The sequence below is a fragment of the Palaemon carinicauda genome, chromosome 6, assembly GCF_036898095.1.
Source record: "Palaemon carinicauda isolate YSFRI2023 chromosome 6, ASM3689809v2, whole genome shotgun sequence".
In the NCBI taxonomy this organism is placed as follows: Eukaryota; Metazoa; Arthropoda; class Malacostraca; order Decapoda; family Palaemonidae; genus Palaemon; species Palaemon carinicauda.
Window position 1 is genome coordinate 23,318,494 of NC_090730.1, and position 24,627 is coordinate 23,343,120.

At 37.3% G+C, this 24,627-nt stretch overlaps 1 protein-coding gene and 1 long non-coding RNA gene across 8 annotated transcripts in view; both read right to left on the reverse strand.

Moving 5' to 3' along the window:
• Window positions 1-5,664: 5,664 nt before the first annotated feature.
• LOC137642507 (trypsin-like) overlaps window positions 5,665-24,627 on the reverse strand; it is a 321,664-nt gene continuing 302,701 nt past the window's right edge. For 2 of the 7 annotated variants that reach the window (XM_068375130.1, XM_068375129.1), the window contains exons 12-14: window positions 7,128-7,267; window positions 6,605-6,734; window positions 5,672-5,821 (exon numbers count right to left, since the gene is read on the reverse strand). In XM_068375130.1, the coding sequence (XP_068231231.1) occupies window positions 5,763-5,821; window positions 6,605-6,734; window positions 7,128-7,267 (329 nt within the window). In that variant the 3' untranslated portion in view covers window positions 5,672-5,762. Of the gene's footprint in view, window positions 5,822-6,604; window positions 6,735-7,127; window positions 7,268-8,536; window positions 8,718-9,029; window positions 9,124-9,655; window positions 9,825-12,906; window positions 13,000-13,327; window positions 13,450-20,511; window positions 20,616-20,926; window positions 21,039-24,627 lie in introns of those variants that run through there. The other 5 variants (XM_068375140.1, XM_068375133.1, XR_011044793.1 and 2 more) reach the window with 5 other exon arrangements.
• On the reverse strand, window positions 21,431-24,613 carry LOC137642512 (uncharacterized). The gene is made up of 3 exons (XR_011044797.1): window positions 24,561-24,613; window positions 21,966-22,006; window positions 21,431-21,513 (listed from the first exon to the last, which is right to left on the reverse strand). It is a non-coding gene; the product is annotated as an uncharacterized lncRNA (long non-coding RNA).

The window sequence follows — 24,627 nt, forward strand, 5'->3', positions numbered from 1 at the left end:
TTTTCTTAAAGAAAATCTATTCCGTCCTAAGTTATATGAATTTCGGGATACATTTAAAAGGGCACAAAACCTGACACACTCCACCTAACCTAGTAGTTCCTAGGTCAGACACATAGCTGGGGGCCAAGCACACGAACCCCCATTCCCATGTCACAGACCTAGCCGGGGAGCAAGCCCCCTGAAGCCCCTTACCCTGGTCACACGAACGAAAAGGAGCGAATACGTGGGAATCGTAGAATATCAACAAACAAATGAAAAAAATCCAAGGAGTATAGAATACAGACATTTTGCGTAATTTTCTATGAATTTATAACGCATTCTAGAGAATAATGTACAGAAAAGAAAAGGTTAGTTTTACCATTAATTATCCACTCCCCATTAAATTTTCTCCACCCAAAACTTGGGTAGCATTGAAGCTACACTCGGTAAGAACAAGAAGTGTGGAATGATAAAAGCCACACTATCACCGCTTTTTCTGCCAAAAATCAGTAAATGGGAAATTCTCTAAGATACTACTACTACTACTACTACTACTACTACTACTACTACTACTACTACTACTACTTCTACTAATAATAAGGAAAATTTACAGTTTCATCCATTATGGGAAATCTATTATAATAATATATTTCCCGAGTAAAGCAAGTCTTTTGTAGTATTTCTGTAAAATATTATTTGTCGCAAATGCCTAGTTCTTTATATATCGACGATCAAACTTACGCTACTCATGTCTTACTCCCAGATTTTTTCTAAGTCGGTTGTTATTGTTGACTGTTGTTGTTGTTGGGGTATTAAAGCCAACACTTGTTGTTGGCACGGGCCTTTCCCTTGGTTGGCCCGTAGGCTTATGTTGACTGTGTCTTGTAATTGCTTAAATGAGCCCTGTAACCACTATAATCCGCAGACAAACTAGTCCACTATAAAGTCTTACACGTTTGGCCAATCACAGCGCCTATCCACTATGACGTCATACATGTTTGGCCAATCACAGCGCGACAATACAACAGCGCCTCAATACATCTTTCCCATGCATTTCATTTCGTTCTTAGAAATGGAGGCAGTAACAAGCACGTCATCTCATGTTGCACAAGAAGTTGAAATTCTATCTTCTTGTCCTGACTGTTTCCTAACTTGCAATGAATTTGTTGTAAGTTATTCGGGGATTATTGAAAACCTAGTGGATTTGTGCCAGAGAGACAATTTAATTTTACAAAATCAAAATTGGCCTGCATGTCAAGGAACCTTCCCAACGGCTTCACGTTTTCCTCAAAGCAGCAACACATCTTGATGAACCAACAGTTTAAGGTAAGCTTCATTAATTTATAGAGTATATTATAATGGTGATAGTATAACGATGTATGCAGCAGTACCATCACTGGATTTGGTTTGATGGATGTGTTAGGTAGTGGCTGTAAGGGGGGGTGGCCTCGCAGGGGTAGGCCTAGGTAGGGGTACAGGGCCCTAGGTTAGCTGGTTGTATTAGGTTCGGTAGTGTCCCAAAATTCACTGTGGCCTTAAGGGGGGGGTCGCAGGGGGGGGGGGCGGAGCCCCCTCCCCCTGGTAGGCCTAGGTAGGGGTACAGGGCCCCTAGGTAGGGGTACAGAGCCCCTAGGCTAGGTTAGGTGGGTTTATTAGGTTCAGTAGTGCCCTGAAAATCACTGTGGCCTTAAGGGGGGGTCGCAGGGGGGGCGGAGCCCCCCCCCCCCGGTAGGGCTAGATAGGGGTATAGGGGAGGGGTGGTGGAAGGATAAGTATTCATTTATTGCAAATATCATTTGACGCCCCCCCCCCACCCAAAACCCCGGTTCCCACCTGGTGTCCCCCATAATTGTTGGGATGAAGTAGGGTCTTTCTGCATTCTAGAACAACTTAGTAAATCTCCAAATCGGATGGTTTGCGGTCAAAATAAACGTTAAATTCGTTGGAACTACACTATTTCTGATGCAACAAATATATTTTTATTCCAGTTTCCCCATAATGGATGAAACTGTAAATTTACCAATAATAATAATCAAACAAAAAACGTCATATTATATCCGTGTAGTCCTTATAGATATGGAGACCACCAAGTAGTTGCTCGCATCATCTACTTTCTCAAACAAGGGGTTGCAAGTGTTAATATTCTACTGTTATTGCCAAATTTATTCTTAACTTTTGATTATGCCCCTGTGGAGTAAATCTTCCATGTCATTAATCACAACATATACATATATGAATATATATGTATATATAGGGGTTAATGCCATTTAATGCACATATATGGAAAATTACAAGAGGAATGATAGTAGATCAATAACATTTGAACTCTCCGAAATACGTATTTAGTCCTGTAGCGTGTTATTAGTTAGCAAATTAGTTGGCTGCAGTGGCAATAAGAAGCGATGACCAGGTACTAAGTTATTATAGGGGAGTTTTCCGGTATTTTCTTAATTACCACAAGCATTTACAAACAACGCTTGCTCAATACTTTACTTACTTTATTTCAATGGATGTTTTCCTGGTCCTGCTACACATTGAAACCCTATAAGCTACAGGGCCGACAATATTTATTTGCCGTATACATTCTTTGGTATTTAGAGTAGGTTATCACACAGTGTCTTCTGCGTTAACTGTCAAATCCACATTGCCGAAGCACTTAGGAAACAAGAAAGTCTTCAACTCCCTCTTGAAGTCCTTATCCTTAAACATCTCCTTCGGATGTCTAGTGGGAGCAGCTTATTATATGGTCTTGGGGACGCATACTCGAAAACTAGAACCTACAATTAAGGTATATCTTGGCTCCAATAACTGGAAACCAGTAACCCACGTTATCCACCACCAGTCTCTTAAAATAAACACACAATGGGCTTGAATAGTGTTCAATTTTAGGCTGGGGTATAATAGCTTACTATTATACCCTAGCTTGTCATTGTCATACACAGAAAATAGCCAGCACTCGTCCATTTCTTACAGCAAATTCCAGTTTTGTTAGAAATTAGAATATCACATATTAACCCAGTAGAGCTTAAACATTCAGATAAACTTTTATGTCTCAATAACATAAATATTCATAGCCTATGGGTTATGGGGCAACCATACAACTAAAGCTAACAGAAGTACTCGTTATAGCTAATAGCCCAATAAAAATACCTTGGGTATAAAACTACAACGTTAAATCAAAGCTACAAGAACCTAATCCTTCTACTACTACATACTTGTTGCCTTTCTGATATTAGCATTATTGCGCGAATGCAGTAATTAACTATAACGCTTACATAGGGGGACCAATATACATTTGATTTTATGATGTATGTAATATGCTTTGATAAATTATATCTGAAAGATTGTATTAAAGCTTTATAAATGTAATTTGTCTCTTATAACCTGTCCGAATATATTGTATCTGAGAAAAGACATAATAAATTTACTCGTGTAAATCTTTGATTTATTTGGAACTTTTCTTGCAACGAAAATGACTAAGCCATGTGTGACCTTATTGGGTGTGTGTGTGTGTGTGTGTGTGTGTGTGTGTGTGTGTGTGTGTGTATGTGTGTGTGTTAAGATTGCCTTACCTTGTGTAAGACACGGGCTCTTGCGTTGGGAATTAACCTATTGGAAACTGCCTAGTATTTATGTCAAACCTTGGATAACATTTGTCAACCCCTTGGGTTTATATCATCTTGCTTTTCCAACTAGGGTTGTAGCTTAGCTAATAATAATAATAATAATAATAATAATAATAATAATAATAATAATAATAATAATAATAATAATGATAATAATAATAATAATAATAATAATAATAATAATGATAATAATAACTATTTACGTAGGAGGAATCTTCCTTCTCTAGAAACCGTTGAATATGTCAGGGCCTGATGTACAATGATCCCTTGTTATTAATGTCATGGGTTGTGTGATTTTGGGCTGGTCAAACAAAATGAATTCCAGAGTTTAGATTGAATGGTTGACATTAGAAGAAAGAGAAACTGTTTTTTTTTTTTTCCAATACACAAGAGTAGTGTCCACTCTGTGAAATGTGTAGAGGAGGTTGAAGGATACTCAGAATTGTGAAAATCCTCAACCTCATGAATTGTAGAAATGCATATTCCTAGGTATGTTTACATAGCAACGTTTGACCCATTCAAGAAGGAAAACTAGACCCCCGATGAAGGAGTAAATATCTCATCCAAATCAACCGAAGAGTACTGCACTTTAAACGCTGAAGATAATCTTAATCTAATTAAGAGGTGGGGAGCGACCTTCAGAAGGCCTTCCAAGTGTCATTAGATTCATATGTGTGATGATGTGGAGAAAAATTTCCACTCTACTGTAGGGGTCTCTTGTAAAGCTTCTACATATCAGGGTACATTGCAGAAGGGAGATTTAAAAGGGGAAAAACTCTAAAATTCTAGATCCCAGTACTTTCCCTGATAGTATGGACCAGGCTAATAAATATTATTAAGTAGCAGAATATGTAATATATATACAAAAGGATTGTTTACAATTCGAATAGTAAGTCACTAAAATACTTTTGATTGAAGAATTTGCAAAACTTGGAGAATGGAAAATAGGAAGTGAATTATATGAGAAGACATTTCATTAAGTGTTCACCAACAAGCAAAAGGAAAAGGTGACAATGACAATTCTTGGGTTGCCAGAAAATCCAGACACTTGGATCGATCATTATTCGTAACAATAAACTGCTATCACATAAAATTTGAGTCCTCAAGATGATTTCTCAGCCTCTTGTGAACTCTTCCTGAGCGATGACTGTGCTTTGGCAGTCAACGACAAGACTGGACTGGCTATAAGGTAAGACGCCAGTCACTGGCACAAAGTCTCCGGTGTTCAAAGTCTGGAACAATTAAACAGAGATGTTACGAGAATTGAGTTTATTCCTCCAATGGTGTTAGTACAGTACTGAATGCAATAGATGAAGAAATAAACTGAGTATCACTTACTGAGATGGAATGACCTCTACCCTACTTGTGTATGCATAAGCAGAAGTTATGCTATAAAAATGAATATGAATTACACTGCAATGGCTAAAAACAACAATGAGTAGGAAGCACCTGGCAGATTGCATAGTTTAGTTGAATCCACAAGCGTGGCCGTAAGACCAAAAGACCAGTATGTTCCATACACAAAAATCTTAAAATTCCATACACAAAAATCTTAAAATTAAAGTTGAAATTTTATTAACCTTCTTGTAACATCTTTCAGATTTCATTTTTATCATCACATGATCTTGTTGCTTTTTATATGGAAGACGCAGTTAGGACCTTACAAAGCCTCTGGGTCTTATTAGGAAAGATATTGCTAACAAGTAATTTCCGAGGCTTGTGAGAATAGGGGCACATAATAAACACTTCCTATTGCTTGTCCCCTGACCTGAGTTTTATAACATTAGATAGATTATTTGTTTTCCCTTTAAGATGGACCCAGGACATTAGTTTTAATCTCTTCTTAAAGAAAACTCTTCCTCAAAATATAAAAATCTTTTGCTGAAAGCTGAACAAAGTCCCTCAGTCTCAGTAAGACTTTTGAGGCTGAGATCCCAAGGGTCACCAGATTAGAAATCAGTACTTTTTTGTAAGAAGGGTAAGTAATAAAATCATTAAATGCCAATGAAGTTAATTTACCAGAATTGTTCAAAAAGAAGAATGAATTAACAACAGATTATAAGAGAAAAAATAGTAAATCCTTGATCAGAACAATTAAATTAATGCCTGATTGTGCTGACGTAATCTCATTGTCTGATGTGGTCCATTCGGTGTCCTCTATGGCCTTGGGCAAGTTTGAGAACCTGCGATGTTTGTAGATATCCAAGAGAGATAGTCTGAAAAAGATATCACAGTTGCAAAATCAATTTCATCATAAAATCTCAAAGAAAACTTTAAAATCAAAGCTTAATACTGATTACGTTCGTTGCTCCTCTTTTAATCTCGTTCAAAATGTAATTGGCTCAAATATCTTTTTTAATCCTTGATTTTTTATTCTATTATCGTAATCTTTGACATCTTGTTTTACCTCTTTGGCAAAATCACTAGGCTTGAAACTCCCTTTGGTAACATGAATCTGTAGACATGTTAAGTTCCTAATAGCTTCTTTGACTTGTGGGTCTACTTGTTAATGCTTATCAATATTCACAATAATGATTCTAATATTTAAGTCATTAAACCTAATCATCCTTTTGTTTGATCTTGAAACCTTATTGTAAGTTCATTTGACAAAGTATGCTCCTATACTTGTACTTGACTGACAGTTGATATAGGAACTTGCTCACTGGTTTTATATTTTGAAAGGTTTACATTATCCTAAGTCACATGATTATTTGATCTTTAAAATTATGCTGCTCTTTTAATTACATTTTCATTTGTTGACGAAATTTTCCTTCTTTTTCATTGTCTGTTAATTTAGTATTTATCTCCCTTGGCTCTTAATTTTCTATTTGATTAGTTGGAAACAAGAATACCATTCTGTTTTTGTGTCAACCTTTATGCTAGATATTGAAAACTTCTTGTTTTGAAAAAATTTCCATTCCTCAAACTTTCGGTCAGTCATGTATCAAGATTTTTCTTATGGAAATCATTCAACCAAAATTTCTTGGTATTTCACTTACTGCCTACTCTTGCGTACACTCCAGGACTGTTTGCATCACCACAGCCATAGCCCCAAGAGACCACTCCAATCACCACCATGAATGTTTGAGCTGTGCTACCTGCAGTCACCATTGGACCACCGGAATCACCCTGAAAATGGAAAAGTCAGTTTTGACTCTACTGAAACAAGCTGTTTGAGTTTGTGATATTTTCTAGTTTACAAGAAGGACCACAGATAGTACGAAGGCTGTTGTTAAGTTCTAATAAAACACTTAATTTTCTCCTCATTCCTCAATCTATCGCTATGTCTGTTATTGCCAATACCTTCTCTACACTCCTAAAGTAGTCTGCAGCTGTTTGTAATTTATGAATAAATTTGACTGTCCTTATGACCTTTTGTGTAAAGAATTAAAAGTATTTTTAACTGGGAACATTGAAGTCACACAAGTTCTTCAGCATGTCTTTAAACATGGTATTCAAAATATGTAGATACTAATCAAGCTTAATTTTATAATGTAATTTTATTGTCGTGACTCAACAAACCTGACAAGAATCTTTTCCTCCGGCATCCAATCCAGCACAGATCATGTTACTTGTGATTTCATTTCCTAAAAACTGTTGACACCTTGAGTTGGACATTGTTGGAACATCCACTTCATAAAGTACATTAGGTTGACTACCACCTGTCAAGTAAAATGGTTATATACACAATACTGCACTTGTAAGAAAAAAAATAGAGATAAAAAGAATAGTCAGAGGCAATTTGTCCCAACATATTTATTATTTTGTATATACTGGATAAATAAATTGTCAATCAATCAATAAATAGGTTGGCCAAGTCAACCTGCCATTTCAGGGTAACGGTAGCTCAGTGATATAGTTGACTACTCCCTCACACTTTGCGTGTCCTGAGTTCAAGTCACGACAGATGACCACCGGACTACGATCTTCCTTTGTCTGTGGAAGGATTGAAACCTACAGGTCTCCTTCATGAGATATCAACAGACATTGCCTTGATTCTCAAGATCTTATATAAGTAGAAAGTCCCTTGGGCGACTTAGTTGTATAGTTCTTCAAAGTTGTCCTTCCTCAAAGTTTCAAAGAGATTCTCTGTCTCATTAATTTCCGCTAGGTTTATTACTCTCTTATTTCTGGGTGATTAATCTTCCATCGCTTTACTTAGTAAGAATGAATCAACTGTATTTCTTTGGCCCGTGATTATTCCTTACCTCTTCTCTTGGTTGTGCTGAAAAACATTCTGCTACCCATTTTCTATGAGTATTATTTTCTCTTTCATTCTGCTGCACTGTCCCATCATATAGACTGGTAACACTTTTTACATATCTCTACAACTTTATTCTCTAGCAATAAGAAATCCTTATTGAAGGTTCTATGACTGGTTGGTCCCAGCAGTGCCAAACACTGGCATTCTCTTCCTACTTTTGTTTGTCCTGAGTCATATAACGTTCCATCTTTTAAGAGACGGTTATTATTTTTTATTAGATTAAGCCTTACTCCTCCTGTATCTCTTCCTTATGATTCTGTTTTTCCTGCCTGAGTCTCTTTATAAAGATATTAGCAAAACTTTGGAAGTATTAATAACAACCTAATCTTAGTCCTGCATGATTTTAAATGCAAGATAGAATAAGAGTCTGACGCACGGAAAAATGCAAGGATTCTTCACAATTTTTGTTCTAAGTATTACTAAATTTGGAAACGAAAAAGTGTGTTCCGTTTATACCTAATGGCTTAAATTGTGTAATTCCTGGAATCAATTTCTTGAAGAAATATATTAGAAATAAGAAAACTCCATGAATAGAATGTACTGAAGGTGCATGTCCAGAATGTAATCTACACCAAAATATTTCTCTGCTAAGATAATTGAATGATATTTACTGCTTGAGTTGAACAAAGATTTCAAATAAGTTGAAACTTATTACTAGTGTACAAACCTGACTGTAATGTTCCCCAGCCAGTAACTGTAGCAGTCACATCACTATAGGCATTGCCTGCATCTGGAAGACACACAGGGGCAATCTTGTTGTCAAAAGGGAAGGTGAGCGGAGAGGACAGTTTGATCAACGCCATATCGTTGTCAAGAGTGTTAATGTTGTAACCTGGGTGCATGATGATCTGTATAGAGATTGATTGATTAAACTTATTTTCCATATTGCATATTCTTAACTTTTGAAAGATATGTGTCATTATAAAGCCTGTATTTTGAAATAAGGAAAATTATACTGTTTTGATTTGCAAAATTTAATTCAAATTTCCTCCTCTTTCAAGGATAACATGCAAATATTTATAGCAATACATCTAGGAAGATTTTCTGTATAAAAAAAGCTCATAGCAAATAGAAGAGCCTTAACTAATTTCCTGATTTCTGTTAAAGAGAATTTCTAATAAAATATTTTGCCAAAACTATCTAGAGGTTTACCGACTTACTCTTGAGGCTTGGATCTTTCGTCTAACTGACGTTTCAGTTAATGTGGACCAGTCGTGTTCTCCAACGACTACATAGACGCTTGATGCACTTACACTGGAAAGGGAATGGGATCGTTATTAGTAACAACACTCATTTCTGCTTGAAAAGGTCAATATCGCCATTATAAGAATAAATGTTTTTAATGAGGAATTGGTACTACCTTTTACTTTACTTGATTTCTTATAAAATCTTTGAAAATTTATTTATACAATGTTTAATATTTGCAAAAACAGTTATTAGTCAATACAATCCTCTCTTCAGCAACAAAATAAGGCAGCAAACTTGCAAGATTAAATTTAGTCAGTACATTCCCATGACAATTCTTACGCTGCTTCACAGAGTCATGAATAGGACATTGCAGGAAGTTTTAAATATTTTTATTCATAAAATTTTAAAACGTTTTTTTGCAAACTTTACAAGAACATTTTGAGATTGGTTGAAATCCAAAACAATTGATGAGGTGTTAATACTGTGTCTAATTTTCAAGTCAAGTCACCGGATATGATCTGAAACACGTTCAGAAATAATCAATCTTCTTGGATGAAATAAGAGAGAATTAGGCTTAACCCAAAAGTAGGCCTCTTACCCATCGACACAATGAGATGCTGTCAGGATCCACTCGTTGGAGATGATAGAACCACCACAATATGGTATGCTAGATGTAGCTGACGTCAACACAACTTGCCAAGGGTATTCGTGCACTGTTGTCGGTTGGCCTCCAACAATCCTGGTCACTGGGTTTCGTCGGCCACACACTGCATGAGAGAATTAGATGCTTCAGTGTCTCAAGTATTCACTGTTTGCTTGTTTATGTTATAGACTGAACTTGTGGTAGAGTAGGTGGTTTCTAAAATTAGTACAAATTATATAATTTTCCTATTTCATTCAATCTACTGATTCCGTTAGATTGTCTTTGATAAATATGTATTTTTTTCATTTGGTTTTCTATGCTAGCCTTGATATCATTGTTATACTGTTTACATCGGGTGAAATAAGCCCCACCCCTGATGACGTTATATACAATCCTGTTGTCTCCTGCCTTAGTAATGGTCACAATGCATACTATACCCTTAAAGTGGTTATTAGTTATTATAGCTGCTAACGTGGGAGACAACGTGATTGGCCATGACATCATCAGTGGGTGGGGCTTATTTCGTCTGCAATCTATGCAGCGACTTATAGTTGTGAAAAAAAGTAATGTTGAAACCATAGACAGATATAAATCTATTCTAAGACATTCATATGTAAGAGCTTATATTGATAGTGTGCAGTTTTGTTTCTTCAATCTTCTGTTATCTGAACAATTATTATCAATATATGAAATATTTTGAATTCTTTATTAGCAGCAGTCGCTCACTCTCGCATGAGTTACATAGAAATACTGAATTTAGTAAAGATTCCTGCATTTTTTATAAAATAACGATCGCTGTACAATCCTTTATGATGCAAGATAATTGATCCATATCGTTTTGCCTATGGAAATATTTGAGCTCTTAAATAGTAGCTTTTATTTGTAAGATTCCCGCGACATCAAGATGATAAGAGTAAGAAGAGCAGTACATATAGACTTTCATTCGTTCACGTAGAAAGAAAATATCTGGACAAACTCAACAGCTCTTATGAAGATAAGAAGAAACAACTTTGATTTAGAATCTAGACAGGAATTAGACTTTAGTAATCCTTAAGAGACTGAACCCTTCCAAGATGCACAGGAATATGACAGAATAGCTGAAAAGTAGTTTGGCTTGTCTTAAAAAAAGAACTGTTATTGTCCCTCCACTAAACATTCGAAGAGAAAATTTAACTCAGATAAGAGAATAATCGACTTTAAACTTAAAATGCATTACTTGAAGTAGAATCTTTCATTTGAATTTTCTACGGCACTGGATTGTTTGTCCAGTTTCATATGCAAACCTCCTTTGCTTGCTTGCAGTTCGTCAACACTGCTTGCCTTGGTTGAGGGATACTTAGAAGCTGAGGAGCATCCCTCGGTAGGGAATATGTAGTTTTGGAAGTATTAGTGTCGGGAGTTTCGAACTGATCATTCGAAATCCCCGCCATTCAACTCCACGAACGTTGTGTTAAATTAGGGTAAGACTGGAAGATCTCGCGGGCGTTTCTACAAATGAGTGCTGTCCAATATGTGACGGTATTGTGGCGTAAATTTCAACCACCTGGTGGGGAAGGAGCGGGTATCAGAGAAACGAAGTTTTTATTATTTACAAACCACAAAAATGATATTGTATTGTTTTACCACGGCAAAAATATCGATGTATATGTTTAGAGCCAAGGACTCTAGTTTGTTGGATTAGGGCAAATTATGGTCTTCAGCCGAAGTATTAAGTTTACCCTTTGATCTGACGTAAGACTTTGACTGTTTCTCTGTCTTGTGGTCGATAAAGAAACTTTATCAAACCCCTTATTGAATAAATAACGTAAGAGTTCCCGCGCATCTCACAAGGACACTTTAGTTAGCGCGGGAGACCGTAGTTTTCCTCGGAGCTGTCCAGCACGACGCTCGTTCATTCCTGCCTAAAGATCCAACCAAGTAAGTGCCACTATGTGTTAGTCTCTCCGTCTCTGGCTCCTATCTACTGCGATACCAGGTCAGTTCCTTTGTGAGTGTGTATATGTACATTTGTATTGCTCTGTAAAATTGTCATCCCTGAGATTGGGGATTAGTTTTATGCCTCAAATAATGCCTGTAGGCCTTGGTATGTGATTTACCATAGATTTGTTATTATATTTTCGAAACTTAGTCTTATTTAGTCCAACGTGGACTCTGTGTTTCATGAGCACATGTTGCAAACCCCCTGAGGGTGACAAATCTAACTTTCCATCTGCCTGAATTGTTATTGTGTGTGTTTTTTTCTTTATCAAATGATTGTTTTTGTAATAAATTTAAAAGTGTGACCATATTTTATTGAATCCTGAATAGTTTTGGATAGCAAACCTCTTCAAGGTCTTGTCATCGGCCCATTCCATCGGGCCTAGAATCATTAATTTCAATAAGTCGGAAAAAAAAAAAATCACGACAATTAGGATGAAGGTAGATGACGATACCAAATCTGTTGGGGTAGAATTTATAATGGCTTCACTGCTGCCATCTTCAGCAGTGTTTAATATCTTCCCACTATGGAGAGGGCGCTGCCCAATAGGGCATTGGATAGACCAAGGCTGCTACTCATCTGTCCCAAAGATCTCGGCCAAGTTTTTTCATCGTTTGTTTGAAAGAGAGACAATTATGACTATTCAATTCTGCTGAGACGATCGTATTGTGCGCACACTTTTGGTGGACTGGGAAAAGATGGAGGCACTTTTCATTGAAGCTTTTATCTGGACGAATGAAGTCTCTCAGTTGAATGAGGAGGGACAGTCATGCAAAGTGGGCTGAGAATTTAAGGTAGTTGACACTCATCCTTTAAATATGAGCCAATGAAGAAAAGGAAACGAGAAGGAATGGGTTACTTGATAAATCTTTGTTCATGCCATGGTTAGGCCTACACTTCAGACAGGAAGGGGTTTGTTGAAATACAAAGTGATTAAAAGGCATTGTCGGAGAGAGAGAGAGAGAGAGAGAGAGAGAGAGAGAGAGAGAGAGAGAGAGAGAGAGAGAGAGAGAGAGAGAGAGAATAATCTATCATTATGATTATGTATAATCACAGGAGTGGTTTGATCTAGTCATGGTAAACAGCTATTTTTTATTTTTCATATAATTTTTATTTTCTATTATTTTCGATGGAGAAAACTTGATGCGCATTTGTCAGGTAAAGAGCTCGTCAGCGTTATTCAATGCATACACATACAACGGAAACTTGACAGTAACTTTGTACATACGGCATTGTTCAATTGGTGGTGTTGCTGATATTGTTGTTGTTGTTGTTGTTGTTGTAGGTGCTGTTGAAGACGAAGTAGAAACTCCTGTCACATCTGAAGGAAATACATGTTACTGTAACACTTAAAAGTATAGGAAATGCGTAAGTCGAGGTTTCCCAGGACGGGAATCAGATTCCTAAAACTAGGAGCGATAAAATTAGACTGATTCCAGGAAATAGGAAGAGAAATAATATTGACGAATATAGGAAGGAAGGAAGCTTTGGATATTTAATGTTGAAAAGGCAATAATGATGACGCCCATTGTTTAATGTATAAAATATGAAAAAATCAGCCAGCTGAATGAAAAATGATACATGAACTACACGACCTTGAGGGCCACCTGTCGGTGAAAATGAGAACCTCTATAAGACGTGTTGTTTACCTGAGCCTGAGGCTGTAACTGTGCAGGAGAAACCATAGTACCTTCTCCTTCTCGATCTAAACTTGACCTCCATGAAATTGTTTCCACTCGTTTCAGTAAAAGGTGATTGAGTTCTGCAATATCTGTAAAAATGGACCTCTAGATGTACATTTGACAACTAAGTTTCGTTTTGATTGATTGATTGATTGATTGAAAGTTTTTTGGCATCCTGACATCTAAGGTCATTGACGCCGATACCATTTACTGTATATGAAAATTAAAAGCAAATTCGATTAAAACCATAAAAATTAAGAAGTCCTTACAATAGTTAAATAGTTTTCAGAAGACCTGCTTCTGAAATAAATCTAAAAATTCCGCTCGCATAGTAAGACACATCATGTCCAAGAATCTTGGCAAGGATAAACCTGCCATCCTCACCTCGAGCCTCAACCAGATATCTATTTCTTAAGTTAGTAAAATTAGGGCATTCGGTCAACAAATGCCTCACTGTTAAAGGTACTAAGCAGTCCTCGCAATACGGTTGGTGTTGGCCCTTCAGCAGAAACTCGTGTGTCAACCGTGTGTGACCAATACGGAGACGACAAAGAGTCGTCTCCCATTTTCGGGGAATCATGTTATACCTCCAAGGTGATATGATATTTGTTACTTCCCTCATTTTATTGCCATCTTGACTATCCCAGTGCTGTTGCCATTTATCACATACCAATTTCTTGATGTAAGGTAGGAAATCGTTACATGGAATGGGATACCTCCTTGGTAGTAACTCGGATGCCGCATTCTTCACCAGTAAATCTGCCTTCTCATTCCCAGACACACCTACATGTGCTGGAACCCAACAAAATCGCACAGTTATACCTTTCTGTTCAATAATAAAAAGCCATTCTAAAATCTTTAAAACTAGAGGGTTACTAGAATTAAAAACTTCTAAAGCTTGAAGAACACTCCTTGCATCACTAAAAATTGTAAAATTACCCTCCTTTTCCAAAGCTATTTTCTCAATAGCGGTTAATATGCCATACAGTTCGGCAGTAAATATGGAAGCTGTTAGAGGAAGTGCACCTCTACAATTAAAATCATTACTATGTACTCCAAATCCAACGCCAGCATCAGATTTGGAGCCATCAGTATATATAAAAGTCGATCCTTTATGTTCTTCAACATGTTCAATAAAAAGAGACCTGGATTCTAAGTCAGTCAAATTCTTCTTAACTCCAATAAAGTATCTACAAAAAGATATGTCAGGTAATTTCCATGGAGGCGTTGATGATACCTTGAATGGAAGCACCTTATTTCTAATTATATCCAGATTGTTTAATAATTTGTTGACCTGAAACCCAAAAGGTTGAGGAGATTTTGGGTGCAACTCAAAGTAGGTTGAGTGCCTTACAAGGCTTGCAGTTTGAAAGGCTGAAGAATTGGGGAGTCTTTGCAATCTAAACCAATACCGAATAATAGAGGACATTCGGTAAAGGTCCAGAGGCAACTCCCCAGCATCAACAAGGAGACTTGTGATAGGGGAGGTTCTAAAGGCTCCTGTGGACAATCTAATGCTAGCATGATGTATTGAATCTAGTATTTTTAACCGGCTTGGGGTTGCTGAGGAGTATATTTCGCATCCATAACTAATTTTGGAAAATATCAAGGCCTTGTATAATTTTAAAATTGTATTGCGGTCTGCCCCCCATGATGTATGGGACAAGACTTTTAAAAGATTCATAGCTTCAACACATTTAGCTTTTAATGTTTTTAAGTGAGAAACCCATGTAAGCCTACAATCAAATATCAACCCTAAAAATTTTGCTTCACTTGCACATGGGATCCGTTGACCTTTGATGTATATATCCGGGTCTGGATGTACTCCCCGTATACGACAGAAATGGACAATTGTAGTTTTACTTGTTGAGAACTTAAATCCATTCATATCGGCCCAATGGATAATTTTATCAATAGAGAGTTGGATTTTTCTCTCAACCATTGCCATTCTGGCTCCAGCAAATGATATGGAGAGATCATCCACAAATAATGTTGCAAGAACATCCCGGGGAATGACTGAGGATATCCCATTAATTGCTAGTGCAAAAAGGGTTACACTCAGCACACTCCCCTGAGGAACTCCTTCTTCCTGGCACTTACTCTGTGATAGAGCTTCCCCAACTCTCACTTGGAAAACTCTATGTGAAAGAAATGACTGGATGAATAGTGGTAGCTCACCTCTCAATCCGCACTCATGGATTCTTTTAAGTATACCGTATCTCCATGTGGTATCATATGCCTTTTCAAGATCAAAAAAAACTGTCACATGGTGCTGTTTGGAAGCAAAGGCTTCACAAATGGAGGACTCAAGTTGTATCAGCACATCAGTCGTTGAGTGCATTTTCCTGAATCCACATTGAATGGGTGATAAAATATTCTTCTTTTCAAGGTACCAAATCAGTCTTGCATTGACCATCTTCTCCATGATTTTACATAAACAAGATGTCAATGCAATAGGTCGGTAGTTTGCTGCTAAAAACTTGTCCTTACCGGGTTTTAAAAAGGCTAAAATAATGGCTAGTTCCCAAACACTTGGATAACTATGATCATGCCATATTCTATTAAAAATGCTTAAAATAAATAACTTTGTATTAAAAGGTACATGTTTAATCATTGCATATGGAATTCCATCGGGTCCAGGGGCTGTATCGTTACAAGTAGCAAGAGCAGAATCAAATTCTCTTTCAGTAAAAGGAGAATTGTATGACTCTTGCTTTCTTGTTGCGAAGTTTAAAACTTTCTTTTCTTCATTACTCCTATACTGGTGACCAGGAGCTGCTTGACACTTGCACGATACATTTGAGAAATGGTCAGCCAGGGCATTGCTAACTTCTGTTGCTCCAGTCATATACTGGCCATTTATCTTTAACACTGGTGGTGGGTTTGGGGTGAATTTTCCTGCTATCTTTTTTACTTTCCTCCACACAGATGATGTTGGTGTTCTACTGTTAATGGAGGAAACAAAGGACATCCAAGACTGGCGCCTAGCTTCTTTCATGGCACGGCGGAACTGTGCTCTACATTTCTTGTATATGACTAAATTCTCCTCATTACGGTGCATGCGCAATCGAGTTAAAGACTTTCTTGTGGCTCTGTGCAGGGCAGTTAGTTCTGACGACCACCAGGGGACTGGTCGTCGTCTGAATATCCCAGTTGTTTTGGGAATGGAATTCACTCCTGCTGTGTGAAGAGTTCCATTAAGTAAGTCTATGGCATCATCAACACTTTCAAACTGTTCTGCATTTCCTTCAATTTCACTTAACTCCCGAAATCTATTCCAGTCCACCTTATTAAGATTCCATCGAGGTGATCTTTGTAAAGGTGGACCATTGTTGGTGTTTATAATGATTGGTGCATGATCACTAGTATGCCAATCATCTAATGTTCTCCAATTAAAATCGAGAAGACAGTTAGAGCTTGCAACTGATAGGTCAATGCAGGACAAGGTACCTGTCTGTACATGAAAATGTGTGGGCTCTCCTGTATTGAGGAGTCCGACATCTTCATTCTCCAAAATTGACGATATAATATTACCCCTTGCATTTGCTAAAACATCACCCCATAAAGGATGTCTACTATTAAGGTCTCCTAGTAAGAGAAAGGGTTGTGGGAGTTGTTTAATCACCTCTACTATATTATCATATGAGATGTTATCATTTGGAGGCAAGTAAAGAGAACAGATTGTGTATTTTCTCCCTATATCAATCTGTACAGCCACTGCCTGCAGAGGGGTACAGATAGACAAAGATATTTGAGGAACATCTCGACGAATGTATATAAGACTTCCCCCATGGCTCCCTGCTCGTTGATCATATGGTGTCCTATAGCTAACATACTCTCGAGGACAAGGAGTATTAGCATCGAGCTTGCTTTCTTGTAGACATACTGTTATAGGGGAGTGCTCACGTATGAGGAGCTTAAGTTGTTCATATTTCGCCCTTAAACCCTGGCAATTCCATTGCAGAATGGAGGAAAAAACTATGTTTTATTTTTTGGAAGACACCTTAGATGAAGTCTTCCCAATGGCACTATTTGATCTAACAATGTTTCCCGGAGGTAACTCTAGAGAGGATCTTGATATAGTGGGTTTTGTGTTTCTCTTTTTCTTTGTGTCCTTTTGATCTAATTGTTGAGGAGGATGGTGGACCTCAACTTGAATTTCTGATTGGTTCAATTTACCTTCTAGTTGTTCAGAAACATCAGCAGACAAGATATCATATTTATTGGAAGTCGTGACTTTAATGTTTCTTATGGTAGGAGGAGAGAGGGAGGGAGGTCTCTCTCTTTTTCGATTAAAAGGTTGTGATCTGTCAGGTTTTTGCACCTTCCCCACTACGGGATCACCAGGTAAATTGGTTTCGAGTGCAACCTCCATCAGATCAGGCAAGGAAACTGCCTGTGAGAGGTTTGTACTATTGTTTAAAATCGGAGTAGTTGGCTTTCGAATAATTTTCAGATCTTTAATTGTCCGTTTTGATTTTTCCACAATTTCTGGATATAGATTTTCGATGGGACTTTCAACCTCTTTAACTACTTTCATTTGTTTCTTTATCTTAGAAGTAGAGATATAATTTTCGTCTGTGTGGTTTGACAAGTTTTTCTTCAGAACCATTGAAAAAGGTTGCCCTGGTCTTATTTGCTTTTCAAGAGCTCTTTTACGAGCCTCTTTAAAAGTAACCCTTTCCATGGTCCTAATGGCCTGGATTTCTTTTTCAAAAATAAACTTTACACAGCTTTTAGATGTAGCTGGGTGTGCTTCCCCACAATGTATGCAATTAGGGTTTTCTATGCATACTCCATGACTACTTTTTCCACAGTTGGCACAAACAGCTGGCTTATTGTTTAGTTTTTCTTTACATTTCTGGCTTAAATGGCCATACATTTGGCAATGATAACATCGCAATGGTGACGGGATATATGGTTTTACCTTCAAAGATAGCCATCCAGCTTTTATAACATTTGGTAATCGGCATTGATCAAATGTTATAATCAGAGTAGCAAGAGGGATACGTTGTTCTCCAACTCTCTTTCTCATTCTGACTACTTTAACTATTCCTTGACTTTTCAGTTCATCCTCTATTTCTTTCTCCTCTATATCCAACAATTCTGGAGCATATATCACACCTCTACTCTGGTTGAAAGTAGGGTGTGAAACGCATTTTACGCTATGACCATTCAATGATGTAAGTGTTTTTAACCTTTCACCTTGTAATGGGGACAGTGTCTCTATCAAGAGACTTCCATTTCCCTGGGGTAAAATTTTTGGCTGCCCTCCACATAAAGTAACTATTTCTCTATTAGCTTTAAAAACATTTATACGCTTATTTCTTCCGTTTTCAAATTCCAAGATAAAAAATTTTTCATAATTCACTACTTCATAGTGACCAGGTAATACTTCTACTTTTCTATATCTTTCTGTACTGTCATCATTTTTCACTCTCTCTCTCTTCTTCTCTAACGTTTTATTATTCACATGACGTGAATAAGGTTCTAACGTTACAATGTTAGAACCCGAGTTGGAGCTGTCTGTACCGAGGTCCATGTTTGTATTTTCCAGGTCGTCAACAGAGGTGTTGGGTTTTTTTTGAAAAGGCAAGCCGGGTTATCCACCTCTTATCGGAGGATGTCAGTCCTCCTATCCCATGTGGCCCAACACGAGAAGAGGCTTCAGCGGGGACCAGTCCTCTATTAGAGAGGGGCTGCCTCTCTTAAGGTGGGCGTACACTGGTCAGTGGGGGTAGTTAGCCCCTCCCACCGTCGACTCCAATGCCTGGCGTCACCCATTACCCGCAAATATGGCTGACTTAAGACCGGATCACTGGAGCCCGACTCTTAACAGACTTGGTCTGCACCCAATGGGGTCTGCCAGAGGGTGATGGCGTCTAAATTGGCACAGGTTGAGATGGAATGCAGTCCATCCCACACTCTGCCAAATCCAAAGCAGCATCCAAAGTAAAATCGAACATGCCAAAGTCGTCAACAATATCGAGCCCAAAAGGAAGAGATGGGAGAAAAAAGAAATTATCAAAAGTAAAAGAGAAAGTGCTGACTGATTTAGTTGGATCGACAGCTGGGCACCGAGGTCCAATGGGAAGTAGTTCCCACTGTTCATTAGAGCCCAGCTGCTAATCCCTAAGCCCCCCATCCTCATCAAGGCTTCAGCATCTGGGGGGTTTCGTTTTGAAGTGTGGGATCTCTCTCTCTCTCTCTCTCTCTCTCTCTCTCTCTCTCTCTCTCTGAAATATTCTACTTTTGCACTGAAAAATCATGTGAATATTTTTCTTTTCCCGTGCTATTTTAATAAACTTTCTTATTTAAATAACAATTATTTGTAACCAATGTAATAGTTTCTTCTTCATTTAGATACTTAATTCAATGAATGAAATGTTTTTCAACGATAATATACACAATAAAAGATTCCCTTCTTTCTTTAAAAATAAAAGAGGATAATAATTATGGATATTCCACAACGTGCATTTACATTGATGACCTACAAGTGACATTTTATCGTCTACTTAACATAACATTAGCTGCTAAATGTGACACGATATGTTAATATTTCTGACACCTGTTGAGTCTGTTCGACTTCATGCAGGTGCATACAGGTTCTGTAGCTTTACAAGAAATACAGTTATGCTATATTTTGATTAAAAGTTAACCAATCCTGTACGGTACTTGGTTATGAAAATGAAATTTGTATACACTATACATAAAAGGGATTCCGGCTCTATTTTGCTTGTGAGAATCAATGCATCAGTGATATGCAAAGATATTTCAAGCATTCTAAGATCCACTTTCCATCAAGCAACTTAAAGGATTTTATCCTTTCTTATAGGGAGAAATGCAACTTCGAAGTTGAGCTCAATTAAAATACTTGGTGAGTAATATTTCTAAGGAATCGCTCCTACACCACACACGGATTATTTTGTTTGTTACATCTGGCCTTCAAGATTGCATAAGATAAAGTGTTAACTTCCCTGTAAGTTATGAATCCTACTGTAATGTACTATAAAGAGTCAAACAAACATCTTCAGTGAGAAGATGAAGGTCAAAATCAAAGTTGGTACTAAAATTTCAAACTTGATCGTCATCTTTAACTTTGTTAGTGATTGGCAAAGGGAAAGTAACGGTTATAACTAATTGTATCTCACTTTTTGTAGAAACCATCTCCGGTGATTGTGACGGAAGAAAGCCGGCATTTTCTCAGCCTAAAATCATTGCAAGTAATCGATATGGTTGAATCAACAGACGAACCCTGCAAAGGATAATATTGATGGAGAGAGGAGCCAGGTAGACGAAGATTATGTTAATGAAAATTATGAACGAATGGTGGTTGGGTAAATTGAGACTTTTGGGATTGCGTTTCATGCTTTTCATTTAAGGAGACGAGAGATAAAGAGATAACAGTTTATAGTTGATGATTTCTATGTTTATGGAAAGAGCTGCCTTGATAGCTGAACGAATACAGTCATCCATGGATACTCGCTGGTTCGATCATTCGCGATGCTGACAAATCTATAACCTACTAAACAAAAATTAAGAAAATACTCGTTTCTTTTAACTCACCTGGAAGGTCCATCGGCATCTGCTGCCCAATGGATACCATTTTGGGTAATTCTGAGACTGGATGGTAACGGTCTGGCCCGGGGCCAGGACATGACTGCCACATGGAAGGGAGCTTGCTGAGTTGTGGGCAGAAGAATGATAAATGTGAGAGCGTGAATATGGAATCAAAATATTTTTTCAAAGAACTCATCTCGAGGGAAAAACTAACTTATTTTTATTATTCGATATGAATAGAAGGATGATTGGAAAAAATTAGTGAACCGTTATCATGAGACATTACATTAGCACAAGCTTAATCACTTTTCTCTGTAAATGATGCAAGTTAAAGTAGATATTTTATGCTTTCTTTAAAATATCTAATGAAGATATCCAAATGGGATTGCTATTAACTTGTAACCATACAGATTTGAATTGCCGGTAAACTAGAAAGCTCTAATTTTGAGTGTTAATATTTTCCTAAGTTTAATGAAAGTTTAACTTTACAAAAGATGATCTTGAGAGTACCTTGCCTGTCGCCACCTGACATCTGCCTCAGCTCATCCAAGACTCGTTGCATCTCGCCCAGCCTGGGCTCCTTGTGGGGAGTGCTGGTGGGGGGGGGGGGGGGGGGGGGGAGAGATGAAAAGTGGAATTGAATAGATAGAAATAAATTAAAGAAATGTACGAGAAAAGTCAATGGTGATGTTATTATAAAACAGATATAGATACTTATTGCATTTGCTTATGATTGTGTAGAATATTTATATTACGGATATGAGTTGGAAGGAAAATATTAATGTCAATGACATAAGGTCTTTTGAAAATACTTATACAACTGATAATTTACTGAATAACCAAAGAATAGGCAAAGGTTTCTTATATAATATCCTTCCTTGTCAAAAATAATGTTGAAATCTTATTAATAATAGCCAAGGGAGTCTCAGTCGATGAATAAGCTTAGTGAAAGACTTTCCAACTGGATAAAAGTCTCACGACATTTTAATTACAATTCTCAAGGTCATTATGTCATTAAATTTGCCGAAGAAGAAACTCGACTTACGTTCCGTTCCAAGCGGGAACAGCATTCACACACCACAAACTCTGAAGAAGAAATGGAATGGAGAAAGGAATATAAACAATGCAATTATATGTTATATTATTTGTAACAAATATCAAAAGAAATACCTATTCAAGGATTAGCTAGTATTTAAAACTTATCATAATCTTTGTAAAAGGTTTATGGGATTTTCTTTTATATAAAAAGAAAATCTGTCGTGATAAAGTCATCATCATAATTCACAAAACATCTGCTGGAGTCAAGTTAATGTGAATCTTGCATCTGTTGCAGTCAATGAAATGAAGGATATATGAGGGGCCAGCAAGGTTATACATATGTATGTACAGTATGTATGCATCAACCTTAGGCCCTGATATCAAACATTCTCTTGAAGTTATGAACAGACAAAAAGACCATCCTGTAGTTTTGAAGTCAAAGGAGTGAAAGACAAGATTCTAATACTCCACTAATCTTAAAACTCAAAGGCATTGTGCAAATACACAACACTTCGGCTAAAGGAAGTTTCCTGCCACAAAATGACTCTTGGAAACTGGCCTTACAGGATGTCGTTTAGTATCAATATCAAATCTAAATCCTAATCACAGTTTCTTAACGGAGAAAAATCCAGCGATCTCGTGTGACTAACTCTGGCCCTTTGACTTAATTTTCTGACATATCTCAACTGTTCTTCATTTTTATAAGTAATACACTGAAGATATTGATGATGATCTTAATGGTATCTTAATTAGCTCTGCTAGAAGCTTTGAAATGACAATACCCTTTTCCTTTTACCTAAATCGAGTTAAGTTTATTGAAAATTTATTCATTCCTAAGCTCAAGATGGAGTAGAATCAAATTCAGTAATTTGCAAAGCTTGACTGACCAGGGTCACTGAGGTTTTATTAACGAGAGTCGGGATCAGAGGGGAGGGGGTGTTGGTGGGGGTGGGGGTGGGGGGGGGTGGGGTGGGGGTGGGGGGGGGGGTGGGGGTGGGGTGGACTTGAGAACTTGATTGTACTTAGTGAAACAACACTTTCTTTTCTTGGGTTTTTAAATACCTCTTCGCCTCACTGGAATAATTAGAACCCTTTTTTTTTTTTGGAGGAAGTTGTTTGCAAAGTCACCCGTTGAGACACTACCTCTGGAGAGTTATGGGGTCCTTTGACTGGCCAAACATTACTACATTGGATCCTTCTCTCTGGTGACGGTTAATTTTCCCTTTACCCACACATACACCGAATAATCTGGTATATTCTTCATAATTCTCCTCTATCCTCATACACCTGCCAACACTGAGATTATCAAAGAATTCTTCTTCAGTGGCTACTTTCCTCTTGGTAAGGGTAGAAGAGACTCTTTAGCTATGGTAAGCAGCTCTTCAAGGAGGACACTCCAAAATCAAAACATTGTTCTCTAGTCTTGGGTAGTGCCATAACCTCTGTATCATGGTATTCCCCTGTCTTGGGTTAGAGTTCTCTTGCTTGAGGGTACACTCGGGCTCACTATTCTATCAAATTTCTCATCATCTTGTTCTGTTGAAGTTTTTATAGTTATATAGGAAATATTTACTTCAAGGTTGTTACTGCTACTAATATATTTTCTATTTCCTTCTTTCCTTTCCTCACTGGGCTATTTTCCTTGTTCGAGCCCCTGGGCTTATAGCATTCTGCTTTCCCAACTAGGGTTGTAGCTTAGCAATTAATAATAATAATAATGATAATGATAATAAAAGGAACTGCCAATGCCTGGCAGAAATCCATGAGATATGAGATGTAAGAATAGTGACATATTCTCTTGTAGTCTTTGTCTTTTAGGAGTCTAGTAAGCCTATGTTAGCTTTTATATCTTTACTCATTTTCATATAAAATTCTAAGGAGAAGCAGACATTGAATATGTAATATTTAGATGAACTGTATATAAACGAGGCATGTCTGACTTCAATTTCCCTTTATTTATTCAAAATTAATATAGAAAATCGAGTTATCTTAAAAAATCCGACTCACAACTCCGGACAACGAAAATTCCCCATAACATCGTTTTAGCAGATGAATGAACAAACAGTTCTGAAGGTTGCTTACAGAGGGATTTACCAAATGTGAATCCAGTTGGCGATTTAATCCTTGGTTAAACTAAACGCATTAAATATCCTCTGCAATTTCACAATATTTGATAATATCTACAATTCCCAAAGGATATCTCTATCAGACCACTTCAATTCTGTCTACCCTGAGGAAACTGCGTCACACCTTAAGTGGTTTAAAGCTTTCTACAATGGTTGGACTATTAAAAGATATTACGACTGCCCTGAATTGAAGGAATTTTCAATTTCCGAAAGCTATTAAAGAAAAATCTAAGAGAAAAAAAGTTTTTTACTTTCGTTTTTTTTATATAATCTACATAATAATTTTTCTAATCGCACCGTAGATTGGTTAAGCAAATAACAGGACATGAGTGGCCTTTGAAGTATTATTGTTAAAAGAATAAACTTTTGAGGAGCACTTATAAATGATTTGTCTCACAAACATGAAATGCTAGTCCTCAAACTGTGTTTCGGGCAAGACATCTTTGAAAGAGATATAATAAAAGTTTGCGGCTTACCAGAAGGAGCAGAGCCAAAGACAGCGGAGTGGATTCCATCGTGGCTGGGTGGAGTCAAAGAAGATTC